This window comes from Geospiza fortis, unplaced genomic scaffold, assembly GCF_000277835.1.
Source record: "Geospiza fortis unplaced genomic scaffold, GeoFor_1.0 scaffold452, whole genome shotgun sequence".
Classification (NCBI taxonomy): domain Eukaryota; kingdom Metazoa; phylum Chordata; class Aves; order Passeriformes; family Thraupidae; genus Geospiza; species Geospiza fortis.
Window position 1 is genome coordinate 2414377 of NW_005054369.1, and position 18926 is coordinate 2433302.

Sequence of the window (18926 nt, forward strand, 5' to 3'; positions counted from 1 at the left end):
TTTTTGGAGTTGTATGTCTGGATTTGGGACTCCTCTTGGGCTGTCCTTGCTGTTGTTTTTTTGGGATTCTATGGCTGGGTTTGGGATGTCTCCTGAGGCTGTCCCTGCTGTTGATTTTTTGGGGTTCTGTGGCTGGATTTGGGGCTCCTCCTGGGGTGTTGATGGGGTTTCTGCTGTCCCTGAGCAGGCTGGTCCCTGGCAGTGCTGGCTGAGGATGGGGTGGGTGCAGTGCTGCTGCCAGGGAAGGGCAGGGATGGGGGCACATCAGGCAGGAGTGGGTGTGGAGCTGCAGATCTGCCAGTTCTGGTCGCTTCTCCTCTCCTGGGGACCTTGGCTGGGGGATGTGGCCTGACTCAGCACCAGCCCAGGCACGTTTGATGCGCTGCCAGCACTGACCAGAAGCTGGATGAGTTCCTCTTCTCTCCAGCCTTTAACTCTTGGCCTTCTCCTACCCTGCAGACCCCTGGGGGCATTTTCTACACAGCAGTGTTGAAACTTCTGCACGTTTTCTAATAACCACGTGTAGAGGTGGTTTTGAGTTTTGGTCAATTCTGAGCACTGAAATCCTTTCTTAAGGCACAAATTGTTTTTTTGGGTGAGCACAGGCAATGCTCAGATGCTGTCCTTGCCTTCCTGGAGGATGGTGCTGGAGCAGGAGCCAAGTTACAGCTCCTTAGTGGCCCCCAGTGAAATGGAGGAGGTCTGAGGGAACATCAAACCTCACTCACTCTGTGATTCTGAGTTTCCACAAGACAGATGCCAAAACATCTGCCTCTGGATAATGTTTTGTGTTAGTCTCAACCAGCATCTTGCTTTTTCTGCAAGAGCCAGCGTCGAGAGCTCAGGGTGATGTGATTACTCTTTGCATCCAGGGCATTTCACTTAATGGACTTCTTAATATTAAAAATCAATTTGGATGTTCTTGATTGTGCCTCTTGTTAGCTGTGCATTATGGCACATTAATAATGCTGTTAGAGTCAATAATGATGTGTATATGTATATTTTTTAGCACTACTTTCAGCTTTATACCCTCAGTACTTGGTGGTGAAGTACTCTGAATACAGATTAGCCAGGAGGAGGGGGGAGAGCTGGTAAATGGTGACTGAGCAGCTCACTTCATTAGCTCCCTAAAAATAAAGTGTCTGCCTTGAAAGGGGGGAGGAAGGAAAGCAAGAAACTCAACTTGCTTCTTGGAAATCTTGGCTTCATCCAGAACTCTTCATTTCACGGAATCCCAGATTTATTCAGGTTGGAAAAGAGCACCAAGATCTTTCAGGCCAAGCTGTGCCCAGTCCCCACCTTGTCCCCAGCCCAGAGCCTTGAGTGCCACCTCCAGCCATTCCTCGGACACCTGCAGGGATGGGCACTCCAAACCTCCCTGGGCAGCCCCTGACAATGTCAAATCACCCTTTCCATGGGGAAATCCATGCTGATGTTCACCCTGAGCCTGCCCTGGTGCAACATTTCTTGTCTTCTGTTTGCTTTTCCTGGGAGCAGATCCTGATTTCCCCAGCTGTCCCCTCCTGTCAGGAGCTGTGCAGAGCCACAAGGTCCCCCTTGAGCCTCCTTTTCTCCAGGTTTTATTTCTTTCTGTATTTTTAATGAGTGCAGAAAGGACAAGCGAGCATCATCTTGTTTTGTCCTCCTCGAGCTCTGCCAGCAGGGCTCAGCCGCGTGGTTGCACTTTGGGAAGGCACTAGGCCCCAGGTTTAGGATTGTTCTGGATTTCTGAAGTTTCCTCAGCTTATTAATTAATTCCCACTGGGTGGTGAGTGGTGAGACACCAGATGTGATGCAGGACACGCTGCTGCCTTTGCCATTTGGTGTGAAACCTGGGGTGTCTGCTGGAAAGGCTTGATGGCCCTTCACTCTCTGTGTCCTGACTTTGGAAGAGGGAGCCAGGCTGGCATTGCAGGGATTTCAGCCTGAGGGGTTCCAGAGGCTGGTTCAGGCTTCTCTCACCCTGAGCAGGTGCCCTGTGTAGGGATGGAGGAGTTTGCAGGTGAGCCATTGTGTGTTTCAGGAATTTGCTGCTCCCAGAGAGGAGGAGTGAAAGGAGCTGTCTCACCTCTGTAAGGGAAAGTGGTGATAAATCCTTTCTATCTACTTGAACTTGTGGGATTTGGGCTAATCCTGTGATAAAAGTCACATTTGTGGATATAATCAATAAGATTAGAGCATCACTGGGCAGGAGGAGCCTTGAGCTGGATTTTCTCCTTTAGCTTGGTGGTAACTGTTCAGAGCTGAGAATTTCTCCAGGCTTCTCCTCTCTTCAGGAAATTAATTTTTTGGGAATGTTTGGTTAACAGAATAATTAAAATATTGAGAAAAAACTCTGACTCAAGCTTGGTGAAACCAGAAATGACAAAACCCAAGGTGAAGGTGAGAGGATTTACCCTTGGTTAATGCACACATGAAATAATTGTCTTTAACAGTTCTCAGGTGCAACTCCTGACTCAAACACTGCTTTTTTCTTTGGCTTCTCCATTAGCCTCAGGTGTAGAAATTAGAAACTCCTCTGGGTGAGTAGCAGAGGAATAAGGAATCTGTCTGAATACTCAAATCATCCACTTTCATTTTAGGGAAAATATGGAAACCTTCAGGTGTCTTTTAATACCAGAGAATTTACAAAAGACTTTGCTTTCACCTCTGCAATTTGTCTGCTTTTATTGAAAAAGCACAGTTAGGATTTAGGGTTTTATTTTTTTAAAAGCCAGTGTAAAATAAAGCTGGTAATGTGTTAAATGTAGTTTGGGTTCATTCAGGAGTTCAGAATGATTAATACAGCCTTTAAAGCAAAGTAATGCCAGGGAATATTACTCTGTAACATTTTTATGCTATCTTAAGATATCTCACCTTTTGTACAGTTAGAAAAAAGCCTTTTCAGTGTAAATTGATGTTACCTTTGTTTGTCTTTTCCTTTGTTTCCACCCCTGATTCTTCTAGTGTTGGCCCCCTCATTTTTCTGATGTGTGCAGACTGAGTGCAGCTCACAGAGGTGTTTGTTTTGTGTTCTTGAATGGTAAATGGGGGGTTGGTGCAATTACTGTAATGCCATGTTCAGTGTTCTTTATCAACTCCTAGAGCTGAAAAAAATTCCTCTTTCTGTGCCCACACTTAATCCTTTGCTTTTGGCACTTTGGCACCCTTGGGTGGATGTTGGATTTTTTAAATTAAGCAAAACATACTTCAGTTAAACAAAAAACAACTTAAAAAAATCAAAACTTATGCCTCAGGTTATTAAATATTTTAAATGATAGCTCGAGATACAGTTGATGAGACAAAATGCAAACATAGCAGCTTCATCCTTTACTCCTCCAAACTTTTGTCTTTTCCTTTAATTAAAGCCTTGTCGTTTGCTCCAATCAAACATTTTTTACCGCAACATCTTTTGATGCCACTGAACATAAAAAAAGCCTCCTGTGGGGAGGAGTTACCTGCTCCCTTGCAGGGGAGTTTGTGGTGCAGGTCAAGCCTTGCTTTGTAATCACAGGGGTGGAATGCACTTTATTTGGGTTGTTTGCTTCACGATCTGTCAATGCTGTTGGAAGCCAGAAATGTGATTTATTTTCTCTTGCAGACATATTTTTCACACATATATATATATTTGAAGATAAATCACCCCTCCCTGGCTCCTCAGTCAGTTGAGGTCAGTGGGAGCTGGCGTGGGCAGTAATTACCATTTGATGGCTGTTTGTCATCTTCTGTCAGAAGAATTGGTCATTGCACTGCAGCTCCTGCTGCCTGACCTTCCTTGTTGTGACAGACACCAGTTTTAGCACTCTTGGGCATAAATTTTAGTGCCTTTTATTCATAGCTGCCTTTGATCCTGAGCATTATTCCACTTAAATGCTGGAGAAATGCTCAGCTGAAGTGTGAATTGAGTACAGGACTGGTTTTTAATCTGTTAGAATGCAGATTTTTCCTGGCTGGGATGTCTGGTGTGAAGTTGCTTGTCAGGGTCCTGGAGGTGGGAGACTGTCCTTGGATCCATTTCTGGATGTGTGAACATCCCAGGGGCCTTGACTCAGCTGTGAGCACTGAAGGGATCTCAGTAAACACCACAAGGATTGGGGTTTTTTTGTGCTGCACTCCAGCCACACAAGTTTGGAGGAGTTGGGGCTGTGTAACTTTGTTTTCCCTGCTATGCACAAAAGCTGAAATGAGAATATTTCTGGGCAGTGTTTCCAAGCAGACTGTCCCACGTGCTCTGTGTTCACCACTGTGAACAGTTTAAAATGTTCATTTTTGCTAAGGTTTTTCTCAGAACCCCCTTCTCCTGCAGGGTAGCATTTATGGCTCTCAGATATCCCGTGCCAGATACCTGGGAGGGAGAGTTTCTCTTTCTGTAATAATGACAAAATTAAGGAAAGCATTAAAAAACAAATAGCTTGGCTTGTTTTGATGTCAATAAAAACTGTTCCTTTCTAAAAGCTTCATTTAAATCCTGGTGATATTGGTCTCTGCAGTGCACCTGACCTTTATTCTTTCTACCCTGTAGTGTGTTTTAATTCCATTAATAATCTTCCATCTTACAGGGTGTTTTCCAAACTGCTTTTCCATGGCTTTTTTTTCCACTTTTGCACTCAGATTTATTGATTTACCTTTTCACTGTAAAGTCTGTCAAGCTAGAGGATTCTGCAGAGAAAGAGCTGCAGAATATATGGTGAGCTAGTGGGTTATGAATTGATTTATTGGTGAGCCAGTGGGTTATGGACTGATTTATTGGTGAGCCAGTGGATTATGAATTGATTTATTGGTGAGCCAGTGGATTATGAATTGATTTATTGGTGAGCCAGTGGGTTATGGATTGGTTTATAGGTGAGGCAATGGATTATGGGTTGATTTGTTGGTGAGCCAATGGATTATGGATTGATTTGTTGGTGAGCCAATGGATTATGGATTGGTTTGTTGGTGAGGCAATGGATTATGGATTGATTTGTTGGTGAGCCAATGGATTATTTATTGGTGAGCCAGTGGATTATGGATTTATTTATTGGTGAGCCAGTGGTTTATGGATTGATTTATGGGTGATCCACTGAGTTATGGATGGTTTTTTTGGTGAGCCAGTGGCTTATGGATTATTTATTGGTGAGCCAGTGGATTATTTATTGATTTATTGGTGATCCAATGGGGTATGGATTGATTTATTGGTGATCCAGTGGGTTATGGATTGATTTGTTGGTGATCCAATGGGTTATGGATTGATTTGTTGGTGATCCAATGGGTTATGGATTGATTTGTTGGTGAGCCAATGGATTATTTATTGATTTATTGGTGGACCAATGGGGTATGGATTGATTTGTTGGTGAGCCAATGGATTTTGGGTTATTTATTGGTGAGCCAATGTGTTATTGATTGGTGAGCCAGTGGATTAATTTATGGGTGATCCAATGGGTAATGGATTTATTTATTGGTGATCTGGTTGTGTGCTGGAATTCCAGGGGTTCTGGGCAGAACAAACAGCAATTCCTGGAGGCTGGAACTGGAGGAGGCCGTGGGCTCTGTGCCCCATCCTCGTGCTGGGATCAGAGCTCCCCTCGTGCCCCCTGGGATGTTCCTGGGGTGTGAACAGGATCAGATTTGGGCTCAGAGCAGTGGGTTTGTGCAGTTCCCAGTTCCTGCAGATGGGGTTTGTGGTGTTGATCTCCTGTGTAATGCAGGAGAGGTGCTGGGGTGGGAGGGAGCTGCCAGGGAAGGCAGGTCTGGATCCCACCCTTATGCCTTCATTTAGAGCTCTGCCACAGGTTTGGAATTTGAGAGATTTCTGGAAGTGCTGTGTTACCTGTAATGAGTGTGGAATGGGTTGTGGATGCTCTCTGAGCTCCTGGTCTGAAATAAATTCCTCTGACAGCCACTCATCCCTTACCCAGCTCTTTCTGTTCCAATAAAACATCCCTGAGCCCTGCCCTGGAAACTGAGGCAGAAAGAAAAGCAGTGAGAATCTCAGGGGTGGTAGGAACTTTAGAGAGGTGATTATTATGTTCCAAAAATGCTTTTGTTTCCTGAAGAGTTACAACAGATAGTGAGAAATTCTGGTTTTCAGGTGTTATTGATCCTCTTTGGAGGGAGTAGCTGCAGTTGTAAATTGAAGAAGAAACTTCTGTGGGTCCATCTTGAGTATCAAGTTCTTTAATTTCAATCTTGTGATATATTTCAGTCTCTGCCTTCAATCATGAGGACCCTCCTTGGTATTGGAAGATTTTTTTTTCTCCTACAGAGCATTTATTCCATATAAAACTTATAAAAATTTGGCTTTTGGAGTTGTAACTGTTTTGTTTTTTTTGATCATGAGTATTTCTTCCCCAACCAAACCTGGTGTGTAGCATTCTTTGTCAGATGCATTTGTGAACATTGCCCAGATTTTCTTTTGGGAGTGGCAGGGGAGGAGTGGTCTTTGAGCTCCTGTTGGATTTGTTGTACTTCATTGTACAGTGGGTTGCTGCAGTTGCCTCTGCCACTCAGAAATTCTGAAATCATATTTTTCAACTTCCTGTGCATGCAGTAAATGAATGAAATGACTGAGAAATCATCCTTTAATGTTAGGGCAGCAATTTGAGTGTTCTGAAGACACTTTGTAAGTTTTCTGTGTGTTGAGCTGACAGGGGAAGACAGAGCAGTTCTTTGTAGAACTGCCTAAAATTGACACAAAGTGCTGTGGAAGGCTGGAAAATGCAACAAAAATTGAGTGTATTGCCATGAAGAAGCAAGGCATTATAAAGAGAGTGAGGAACAGCTTTAGAAAGTGAACTTGTGGGAGTTTTATTTTGTTTCAAAGGGAATTATTGATGGATTTAAGAACTTGGCTGAATTTTTATAGAATTTAATTTATTTTTTTTTTACGAAAAGGTTCAGAATGGCAATAGTGAGTAATAAAAGCAGTGATGTGATGAAACAGCTGGAATTGTTGCCTTGCCTGTACTAACATCAGTGTTCCCTCTGTCCAGCTCTCTACAACTACGATGCCAGGGGACCTGATGAACTCTCCTTACAGATTGGGGACACCGTGCACATCCTGGAAACTTATGAGGGTAAGATGGCAAAAACTGAATTGAAAAATAGGATTTTTTGGGAGAATTGCATCCCTCTTCTGTTTGTGACCCTCTTGAACTGGAAGTTGAAGTGAATGGATTGATGAGCTGGTGAATGAGCACTGCATTTTCTGGGGAAGAAGAATTTCCCCACAGCTGGGTTTGTGTGGATCAGTTGTAGCCTCTCCCCCACATTAGAGAAATGAGAGTTGCTTTTTGGGAACCCAGAAATGAGAGTTGCTTTTTGGGAACCCAGAAATGAGAGTTGCTTTTTGGGACCCCTTGGGTGATGCAAAAGAACCTGCTGCTACAGGAAGTTTAATCTGAATTTGGAAGTCACCTGGTTCTTGAATTATTTCTGTGTCTCTTCTGAGATGGGTGCCTGTGTTAGTGATTTCAGCCTTTTCCAGGTGCCTCTTTGATGTGAAACTCCACAAACATCACCTGTACCAAAACCTTTCCTCCCTGATCCTTGTACAAGGGAATTCCAATGCTGAGTTTGATAATCAACACGACGTGGAAATTGTCACAACGTTTTCAGCTCTTAATCCAAGCAAAATAAAACTTTCATTATATCCTTGAGTTGGAATTTTGTGGCGTGCTGCAGTTTGGAGAGATGTGGGGAACACAGAACTAAACTGTGTGTTTAAAATAGTGTAACATTGTTTGTCTTGTGGAAGCATGATTTACTTTAATATATTGATTTAATTTGCTTCTCTAGACATTGACCTGGGTGATAAATTTATTTTAGTTAATGGATTAATTGGATTTTTGAAAAATATTATATTTACTGACACAATGCTATTTCAATAAGAGTTGATCATCACTTGAAGTGGAATTTTTGAATTTTTATTCATTATTCCTGGGCTGGCCTTTTCTTGGAGCTCAGTTTGCTGCTGCAATGCCAAGTTTGACTCTGAGCAAAGCAATCTTTCCACTATCTGATGTTGCATGCTTTAATAAACCCCTAATAACGCAGAGATTTTAAATGCAAATGGAGTGATTCAAATATTGCACAGCTTTGTACTTCTATATAAAAATAGATTTATTTAATGAATGTGGGAGAAACTGAGCAGGGAATGTGAAATCCTGTCAGATGCTGAAACCCTAATAAATGCTGACTGTTCCCAAATAAGTGGGACAGTGGGGATGGGCTGGAAATAGAGGAAAACCTTCACCCTCTCAGGGTTTGGAGCACATGGGATGAGTTCATGGTAAAAGAAATGCAAATTCCTGTTCTCTCAAGCACTGATTGCTCATTCCTGACCTGAGATGGGGAAACTTAAAAAAAAACTTTTACAAATCAAACAAAAACAAAGGATAACAAGTCTACAAAAGCTCTTAATGTCCTGAATTCAATACTTCAACAGAATATATTGAACACAACAGACCACAATTATCTAAACCTCTTTTAATACTTATGAATGGTGAACTTTTACTTTTTAATTTATTGAGAAAAACTGTAATGTTACTTCTCTAAATTTCTAACAAAATCTCAAAAAACCTCTCCTAAACTACAACAAACTAAGACCAGACCTCTCTCTGAGCCTCTCAAAACAAAAGAACTCTCAACATTTCTATGCCTACAAACCCATCACCAAAGCACAACAACCAAACCCAAGACAGACATCTGAGTGATGCTGTAGCTCTGCTCTCGTGCTCAGAGCTGCCAGGATCAGGGGATTATTTGAGTTGTTTGATCTCCTGCTTTCCCTGGGTGAAATTGCTGTGGATTGTGCCTCTGGGAGGTTTTGTACCCTACAAATTCCCAGGGCTGTGCCAGGCTGAGGTGGGAATGGGCCCATCCAAAGGAAAACCCTCTAATTAAATAATCCTGGGACAGAAAAGTTGTTGGGAGAGTCAGTAAAGCTTTTTTTTTTTGTGAGGATTTTGCCTTTCCTGCCCCTTTTCCCTGTGGGAAAAGCAGTTGGCTTTTTTCATGGATACCTGCTGGAGTCCATATCTGCTCCTCCCATCCTGAATATCCATCTGCTCCCAATCCAAAATAGATTTGATACCATTTTAAATTAATTTTATGCAATAATTCCTAAATTGAGAGTAGTTTTGGAGACTGGTCTGTATCTGTGGGCTTTGAAGTGGTAGAAATTAATTTTTGGGGGTTCTTTCTCCTCTGAATCTGCATTGCCAAGAAAAACTCCGGGGGAATCCTTGCTCAGTTGGGGTCTCTGCAGAAGAGAGATGAGGACTTGGAAGGGCTCAGTCTCACATCCACGGTCTGCAAGATCTGATTTTAGGACAGATGTAGGATATCTGTTGCTACCATGTAATGGAATTAATTTCTGCGTTGAACTTTTCTCCTGTGTTTAAAATAATATTTTGCCCGTGAGTAGAACTTATTTTGGAATTTGTGTTTATTATTAAAGTTTTGGCGTTTTGAATTCTAATTGAATTCTAATTCTAAACTTTTTTTTTCCTGAAATGCAAAAAAAATGTGTAGAATTAATTCAGTGTGTGGATCCTGTAAAGTTCTGTAAAGATTCGGTCTTGGTGAACACATCCCCTGTTTTTATGGGAGTGAGAGGATTGGAAATAAATGTACACATTTCATTATTAAATACTAAATTTGTGTTCTTCCAGGAACCTAAGTAAAGATGAGGCTACTTTTTAGACTAATTAATATTGAAAATAATTTTTTTTTGTTTTAGGAAGTATTTTAGTTTATTTTTCAGTTAGAAAACTTTCTCTGCCCTTCTGATCTGAGCCTTAGAGGAAAAGCCAAACAGGAAAGCCATAGGAATTCCCAAATATCCTGCTCTGCAGGAGAGGAGGATTGCCTTTTGTAACAGATACCCTAAAACCCAAGTATTTGCCACATTCTGGATTAATACTTTCCACATCTTTATTGTTTTAATTCTGTTTCTTGGCATAATTTGATGGAATGGGCAAATAGAACCATATGATCAATAAATGTGGCTGATTAAGGGGAATTGCTGGGAAATGTAACAGAAAATCAACCTCAAGACCAAGATTAACTGTTGGAGCATCAATTAATTTCTAGTGCTGCTGTGGGAAGGCAGTTTGGCTTCCCAAATAGGGATTTTCACAGCAGTTATTCTTGATATTGTGGGAAAGTTTAGCTTTTGTTGCAGGATTTTTTGTTAGTTTGTTTGTGAACGCAGTGGAACTGTTAAAATGGATGCATTGTTTGGGGGTAACCACAGCAAATTCTTGAGTGTCTTTTGCAGCTTTGACAGACAGAAATATTTCATTGGTGTCTTCCTAGTTGAGCATTTCCTTGGATGCACATCTCCAGCTGTTTGGTCCCAGATTTCTTCAGGGCAGGGTCTGGTCTTGAGCAGATCCAGGGATGAGGAGTCCTAAAATCAGCCTGTGCCAGGGCATCACCTCCTTCCCAGGGAAGGAATTCCTGGAATCCCCCAATGCTTTGGGCTGGAAAGGACCTTAAATCCCACCCAGTGCCCCCCTTGCCATGGCAGGGCTACCTCCCACTGTCCCAGGTGCTCCCAGCCCCAGTGTCCAGCCTGGCCTTGGGCACTGCCAGGGATCCAGGGGCAGCCCCAGCTGCTCTGGGCACCTGTGCCATCCCTTTCCCACCCTTCCAGGGAGGAATTCCTTCCCAAAATCCCATCTAAATCTAGCCATTGTCAGCTTAAATCCATTCCCTGTGTCCTGTCCCTCCATGCCTTGTCCCCAGTCCCTCTCCAACTCTCCTGGAGCTCCTCCAGGGCCTGGAAGGCTCTGAAGGCTTTCAAGTGGTAGAAGTTCATTTTTCGGGGTTTTTTCTCCTCTGAATCTGCATTGCCAAGAAAAACTCATGGGAAACCCTTGCTCAGTTGGGGTCTCTGCAAAAGACAAGATGAGGAATTGGAAGGGCTCATTCTCACATCTCTGAGCTCTCCCTGGAGCCCTCTCCTCACCAGGTGAGCCCCCCCCAGCTCTCCCATGTTTTTGGGGAGTTCTTTAGAGATGGCTTCACCCTTTGAGTGACCCAGCCCCCATCTGAGCCCCTTCTTGGGCAGCCCCAGTGTCCCCAGCTGCACCAGTGGGAGCTGCAGGGGCACCCTGGGCTCCCTGCCCAGCTCTAGGTGGGCACCAGCCCCTGCAGGAGCCTGGTGGGACCTGCCTGGCCACCCCAGCAGCTCTGCAGGAGCAGCAGTGCAGCCAGTTCTCCAAGGCAGGGTTGGGCTGCTCTCTTCTCCATGATCCTGGCAGCTCTGGCTGCAGAACTCCAGGAAAGCAGAGGTTCATCCATGGAGAGCTGTCTTTGCCACAGGGCTTTTATTGCACAGGATGTCCTGAGGCAGCCCAGGAGAGAAGGAATAATAATGATTGTTTGTTCTCCAGTTTGTGCAGTGCATCTGATCACAGTTCTGTTGTTCAGCAGTTTAAACTCCAGGACTTCAAAATGTGGCTTTATTCATCTGAAACTGGGGGAGTTCAGTATTTTGTTAGGATTGGAGTCTGTGCACGGGTTTCAGGCAGTGGAGGGAACACAGGCAGAAATGCTTTGACTCCTTTGCACATGGCTGCGAGTGCTGATTTCAGCAGCAGCTTGGTGCTCCTTGGGAAGCAGTGAGAGTGAGGGATGTGAGGCTGTGGCAGCCTCTGTTGGGAGCTGAAGTGTGGTGGTTTCAAATTTGAGATTTTTGAGGTGGCACCAACCCAGCCCCGAGTGCTGCAGGGAGGAGGTGATGAATCCCTTGGCCTTGTGCTGCAGGAGAGCAGACTGAAAAATCCCCTGTGCTTCAGCCTTTAGTTTGGATTTCTGGCTCCACGTTGTGCATAATGAATTTATCAGCATGTGTTGCTTTCATGGAAGTTTCTCCCTATTCTCAGGACTGGGACTGCTGTTTTTATTCCAGATCTGCTTTGTGATTTCCCTATCCTCCCCTTAACAGGGATGCTGTGCTGTACAAACCCTTCTGTGCCAGGCTGGAGGGGTGGATGCTGCATCCAGGCTCACTTTTCCAAAAGGGCTCCTTGCTTTTGTATTTTGATATGTGACCCCTGAATTCCAAAGTGTTCCTGTCTCCTGGTGAGATGGCTAACAGCTGAAGGCTTGGATTTGTGCAATTTAAGTGGGTTCTCAAATGGAAGTAGCCTCTCAGTAAATTTTTGTCAAGTGAATGCTCTTTAAGTTGGTTTTGTTTGTATTGGTGAATCAGTAATTAAAATTAAATGCACAGCAATTAAACACATCATGAGAACCAGCATCTCTGTCATGTATTTCTCTCCATTATCACTCTGATTTTACACCTCCCAGGATGACTTGTTTTATCCAGGATATTTATTAAGCCTGTGGAAAATTGGAATTGAGCTGGGATGTGCAGGGCTGAAGCATGATGAGAAACCACCTTAGGGTGCTGCTGAGCTGGGGAGGAGCACCTGGGAGGTGCCACAAATGAACTTTTTAATGCTTTTCCCCTTTTTTCTCTCCCAGGTTGGTACAGGGGTTATACACTACGGAAGAAATCCAAGAAGGTGAGTGTTGCCAGAGTGTGGTCCTCATTTTTCTCTTGTAATAAGATGGGTTTTGGCTCTGGGTGTGTGGGTGGGATGGAGCTGGATCCCAGGTGTGCACTGGTCCCTGCTGCTCTGTGTCCTCAGCCTCTGGTCAGTGGGAATTTTTCAAGTTAATTGAAACTGGTTTTAGCAAGGCCTGGAAGATGAGTGGCACATCCAGCTCTGGGGTCCAGAGGGAGGACGTGGAGCTGCTGGAGAGAGCCCAGAGCAGGCACAGGATGGTCCCAGGGATGGAGCAGCTCTGCTGGGAGAGCTGGGGTTGTTCAGCCTGGAGAAGGGAAACTTTGGGGTGACCTCAGTGTGGTCTTACAGTGCCTGAAAGGGCTGCAGGAAAGATGGAGAGAGATTTGGGACAAATGATGGAGGGACAGGACATGGGAGAGTGGCTTTAAGCTGGAGGAGGGGAGGTTTAGATGGGATATTGGGAAGGAATTGTTCCCTGGGAGGGTGAGGAGGGGCTGGGATGGAATTCCTGGAATTGCTCAATGTTTTGATCTGGAAAGGACCTTAAATCCCATCCAGTGCCACCCCTGCCATGGCAGGGACACCTTTCCTTGTCCCAGGCTGCTCCAAGCCCCAGTGTCCAACCTTGGGCACTGCCAGGGATCCAGGGGCAGGCACAGCTTCTGTGGCTATTTTATATTTCTGTGATCCCAGTTTTTGCACTTTAAAGGGAAATCACTCACTAGATCTTGATATGCATCATCTTTTTCTTGTGTGCAGTAACTGCTGCACCAAACTTTTCCTCAGTGAAAAGTTCAGACCTTGATGTTCTCCTTGGTCTGCTGAGAGGCTGACACTGCTTCTGTTCAATACTGAATTCCTGGAGAAATGCAGCTCCCTGACCTTGGGAGTTTTCAGTTGTTCCCTTTGGAGAGGGGAGGAGGCTCCTCCTGCCCTGGAATTTCATTTCAAGGGCTGCATTTACAGCAGCTTTTCTGAGAGAAAACCACACAAATACTGGGTGCAGCATCGTGTTTTATTTTTTGAGCCTTTTACTTCATAGTAATAATTAAACAAAATTAAACTTCAGGGTTTGCTGCTTTTTTCATTGAAACACTGCAAATGCTATGTTTGCCTCCAAAGGTGTGTTTTTAGTTGCTTCCATGTCTGAAAGTACAGAGCTGGGTGTTCATCCCACCCATTTTCTTACCAGGCCTGGGGTTTTATTCTATTTTTATACTTTGCCTTTTTTTTTTGTGTGTGAACACATTGAATTTCTTACAAACCATATTTCATGAACGTGCTTTTTACAGTCTGAGAAGCAATTAGACATTTTTCTTGCCTTAAATTAATTCCACGTGTTGCTGCATTTGTCTGACTGCCACTAAATTTAGTGATTTTTTTAAAAAATATTTTTAAACTGGGGTAAAAATTCACATTCCCATGCTCTATTTCCCCAAGAATTCTTGGTGGTTTCCCAAGAATTTCTATTATTGCATTCCCAGATGATCAGAAAACTGAACTCCTACCTTGAAGAGTGGATGGTGGAATTTGCTTTTTCAGCTTGTCTGGGATTATTTTAAAAATATTGTTTTATTTCTGGCATCTTGATGAATTTAGAATATTTTTTTCAGAGAAACTGTAAGGTTGCAATAACGTCTTGAAAGGACAGGCAATGCAAAAATTCAATATATATTAAAAAAGTCCCAAACACAACTCTTCTGATGCTCGAGAATGTGAATGGTTCTGCACACCCAGCAGTGCTTTGGCATATTTTAGGTAATAAACACAATCTGTTGTGTGCAGCTGGTTAAATAACACATTTTTTTCCTCTCCCTCCCTCTCCAAGGGCATATTCCCTGCCTCCTATATCCATCTTAAGGAAGCAATCGTTGAAGGCAAAGGGTAAGTTGGGTTTGAAAAGAGCAAAATTCCTTTTTCCTGCTTTATCTGCCTAATTTCAATGCATTTCCAAGTAACTTACACTTGTTTCCATGTAGTTTTCTGCCTCACTGAGAAGTTATTTTGTGTTTTCCCTGTTCCTTTCCCTGGTGTGTGCAGTGGTTTGAGCTGTATTTGTTGTTCAGCAGCTCTTCAGATCCTTTTGCATCAAATCAGCTTTGCTGGGCATGCAGGTAGAAATCTAACATGGGTATAAAAGTTGAGTTAAAAACCAGGAAAAAAAATGCAGAGGAAAAAGGAGGTGGAGTGAAATTAATAAATCATTACCCAGGTATGAAATGGACTGAAACAGGATTAAAATGTTTTATTCCTTTGTGCCTGATTTATTTTTATACTCTGTTAAATATGTAAATGATCAAACTACTAATCATGAGATTGCTGCATAATGACATCTTCCTTGCTGATTGCAAAACTGCCTTTAAGTACCCTACTTCTGCAATATTCAGAGATCTGGCTGGTGTTTCTTACCTTCATGGCACCTCATTTTAAAACAAATTACACAGACACTTCGTGGTAAGGAATTGAATCCTTATTTTTCATTGTGAGACCAATATTTTGAAAAAAAAAAGAGCAATTAAAGAGCAGTATGGTGGCCTTGCAGGTTGGGCTCATCTGGTTTTTATCTTGGGTGTTTCTTGTAAAATAAATCAGTCAGTAATGAATGTTATAGTGAGGTGTGCATTGATATCCGTGGGAGTGGACAAATGAGGAGAAGGTGGGAAAATTTCTGAAGGGTATGGAGGGATAGGATGAGAGGGGATGGCCTTAAACTGAAGGGGAGGGCAGGGATGGATGGGATATTGGGAATTAGGAATTGTTTCCTTGGCAGGGTGGGCAGGCCCTGGCACAGGTGCCCTGAGCAGCTGGGGCTGCCCCTGGATCCCTGGCAGTGCCCAAGGCCAGGCTGGACACTGGGGCTGGGAGCACCTGAGACAGTGGGAGGGGTCCCTGCCATGGCTGGGGGGAAATGATGCCTCAGGTTTGGCTTTTCTATGTTTCACATTCTGTGCTGCTTTAGTGTGTGGGGCTGGGCTCACATCAGGGGATGGTGAGCTCTGTGCACAGAGCAGGGAGACAAAACAATTCCTGCTCCAGCTGGGCACCAAGGACAAATGACCCAAATCTCAGCCCAGGAGCACAAACCCCGTGGGCTGGAGAGAGAAAAACAAGCAGGGTGGGACTGCAGCGGCTAAAGCTGGAATGGGACAATGAACTGCAAGGTGCAAATGGAGCAGAACTGATCCCAGGGACAGACCCCGTGCCCGGCCGTGCATTTTGGGGCCATTTTGGTTCATCTTGGGTGCAGCCCTGGCTGGGCTCTTGTGCTGCCCAAGGGGGATCCATGGAGGAGATCCTTGGAATAAATCCCTGCTTTATTCTTTAGGCACCAGTTCAAGATCATCTTTGATCCCTTCCAACCTGAACCACTCCATGATTCCATAATCTGAGCACATCCAAATACCTTTCATGTGTTGTGGTTTTACTGGTGTGCTGCAATATCTGATAACATCTTATTTTTGCTTATAAATTTAGAAGTGATGCTAATTCCAACCCACTTCTACTCAGTTCCCTTTGGAAATGAACAGTTCTTCCTCAGGAATTACTCTAGATCAGGTGATTTAGATTAGATACCAGCATAAAAATTTCCATAGAAGAGGCTGCTCTGTTCAGTGGTGGTGTCACCATTCCTGCAGCTGCTGAGAAATTGTGTGGGTGTAGGCACTGGGAACATGGCTTAGTGGTGACCATGGTGGTGCTCAATGACCTTAAAGCTCCTTTCAAACCTTAACAATTCTGTGGTTCTTCATTCCCACTGAACTTGCTGCTTAATTCAGCCTTTTTCTTTTTAACTCTTCCCCTTCAGCCAACACGAGACTGTGATCCCCAATGAGCTGCCCCTGATCCAGGAGGTCACCACCACGCTGAGGGAATGGTCCATCATCTGGAGACAGCTCTATGTGGTGAGGCCAGCTCAGGAAAACCTTCACACTGGGAGGGTTTGATGGGAAAAGTGCTGGGAAAGGTACTGGGAGAAATGGGAAGGAACTGCTATTTATTGAAGGAATTCTTAGTGAATTTCCCCTTCTGTTGTTGTTTCTAAAGTTACTTTCAGTGCTCAAAATCCATGTAGCATCATCTCTGCTAAAGCACAGATCTCAGTCAGTTTTTGTGCTTGTTAAAGCACAAATCTCTTGCCTGTTTGCTCAAATCTCTTTATTTTCTTGTGCAGAATCGGGTTCTTTTTAGAGTGTTACCTTGCTCTAGCAGTAGTTTGTTGAGCAGTTACAATCCCTTTTTTGTTTAGGTTCTATTATGTTATATATATAAAGCATATACATTAAATATATAGAATATATAAACATATAAATATAGTATATAGAAAACATAGAGTATATATGAAACATAGTGTATATAAAACATATAAAGTATATATACTTAATGTATAATATATACACAGAACATATAATACATATATAACATATATATCTTCTATTTATACAAAATATAATATTTATATATATGTATTATAATATATATGCATATTATAAAATACATGCATATTATAACAAAATATATGTTATGTATACCTAACATATAATATATATATAATATATATATGTTTTATTTTTAAGATATATACAGATTTGGAGTAATTTAACATGTAATTTTATTAAAGAAACAGTGTTCAGGCCGTTTCTTAAGGCTGTCAGTCTCTGTTATGAAATAATGGAGTATTTAGTGTTGAATTTGTGGGTGTAAACTGAAAGCTTTGTAAAATTATCAGTGTAGGCCTTTAACCTCTCAGTATTCCTTTACACAAAGTTGATTTTTACCAAATTTTGTCACCTTAATTTGCATACTTGTTTATTTTGATATGCTAATGTTTCAACCACATAAAAATATATTCTTAGAAATTTGTAGTGATAATTATTGGTAGGAAGATACAAAACCAGAGGTGCAAGTGCACATAAATAAGATCAAGAGTTCAAATTTCTATTTAAAAGTGCAGTTCAGCTGTGAAGCAAGGCCTGCTGTGGGATTTAAGGGACCTGGCCCACGCTTGTGATGCTCTCATTGTGCAAGGTCACTGTAACAAGATAATGGGAACACGAAATTCCTTTATTTAAAGCAGGGTTTAATGCAGTCTCTGTTTCCCATAAATATGTTTGAAATCTTGTATCATAAAAGTGCAAGCTGTGTAATGAAGACACCGAGTGTAATGAAGACGTTTGTGCTGACTAATGTGGCTTTTAATCACACCCATGAAAATAAAGATTAGGAGTAAGAGTGTAATGGAAGTGATGTAGTGTGGCAATATAGAAGATGAAGGATAATATCTTCTATGAAAAGAAACAGATTATGTGTTAAACAGAGAGCTTTAAGGAGTTGGAATAGCAGGGAGTTTGTGAGGTGAGGAGTAGAAATAAAGGCAGAAATAAAGCAGGAGGAAAAAAAGCTCAGGAGGGCACTGGGAACAGCTTTGCCCTTGGGTTCCACTGCTGTGGAATCCCAGCATGGTTTGGGTTTTGAGGGACCTTAAATCCCACCCAGTGCCACCCCTGGCATGGGCAGGGACACCTTTCACTGTCCCAGGGTGCTCCAAGCCCCAGTGTCCAACCTGGCCTTGGGCATTCCAGGGTGGGAAGTGGGGCTGGGGCTTGGAGCAGCCTGGGACAGTGGAATTTGTGGGTGGGACTGGCTTGGCTTTAAGGTCCCTCCAAAACCATTCCTTTCTATGATTCCATGTTGAACAATACTTTATTGCTTTGCTAATGACTTTGAATCCAAGAGCAGGCAGTCAGGGCAGGATTGGTTTACTGGAGGTAACTGGTTTCAGTCTGCAGGCTTGAGGGGTATTCCATGCTGTCCCTATCTTGCTTATCAAAACCCATTAAATGGCCACGTTTATGCCTTGATTCAGTTTGTACTTTGTGTTTGAATCTTGAATGGGTGTTCAGTTTTTGTTTGCAGAGAGCAGGGGATGTGGAATGTTTCCCGTCTCTCTGCTTTATGATTCCCTGCAGCCTCAGAAATCAGGAACCTCTTCCCCATTTGGGTTTGTCTGTATTTAGCTCCCAGCCATATGTGCCTGTTGTGTCTTTCTCTGCTGCATTAAAGAGCTTTTAATAATGGGTATTTTCTCTCTGTGAAGGTTCTCCCACTATAATCAAGCCAGCTTTGGATAATCTGAACAGACTGAAGTCTTTAAGTTTCACAGTTAGATATCCTTTTTCCAGAGTCTTGGAGTCATTATGTTCTTTTCCTGCATCTTCTGCAGTTTTTCCTTGTTTTGTTTTTTTTTAAAGTGGAGAATTTTATTGTGATTATTTAATTATTCCTAGCTTAACTGAGTGTTGCCAAGGAAAGTTAGTATATGCTGCTGGCAGTATTTAATATGCACAGTTCCAGGCTTTATAAACACTTAAGTTATTTAACTTCCTGTCAAGTTTAGGTCTTTCCTGGTGTTTCACTGTGCTTTTAAAG

At 42.8% G+C, this 18926-nt stretch overlaps 1 protein-coding gene across 1 annotated transcript in view; it reads left to right on the forward strand.

The window, feature by feature from the left end:
• Window positions 1–1986: 1986 nt before the first annotated feature.
• The window catches only part of DOCK1 (dedicator of cytokinesis 1), a 254970-nt gene continuing 238030 nt past the window's right edge, over window positions 1987–18926 (forward strand). Inside the window, exons 1-5 of the mRNA XM_014308424.2 lie at window positions 1987–2002; window positions 6948–7031; window positions 12454–12494; window positions 14329–14384; window positions 16306–16402. Coding sequence (XP_014163899.1) covers window positions 1987–2002; window positions 6948–7031; window positions 12454–12494; window positions 14329–14384; window positions 16306–16402 — 294 coding nt within the window. The remainder of the gene's footprint in view (window positions 2003–6947; window positions 7032–12453; window positions 12495–14328; window positions 14385–16305; window positions 16403–18926) is intronic.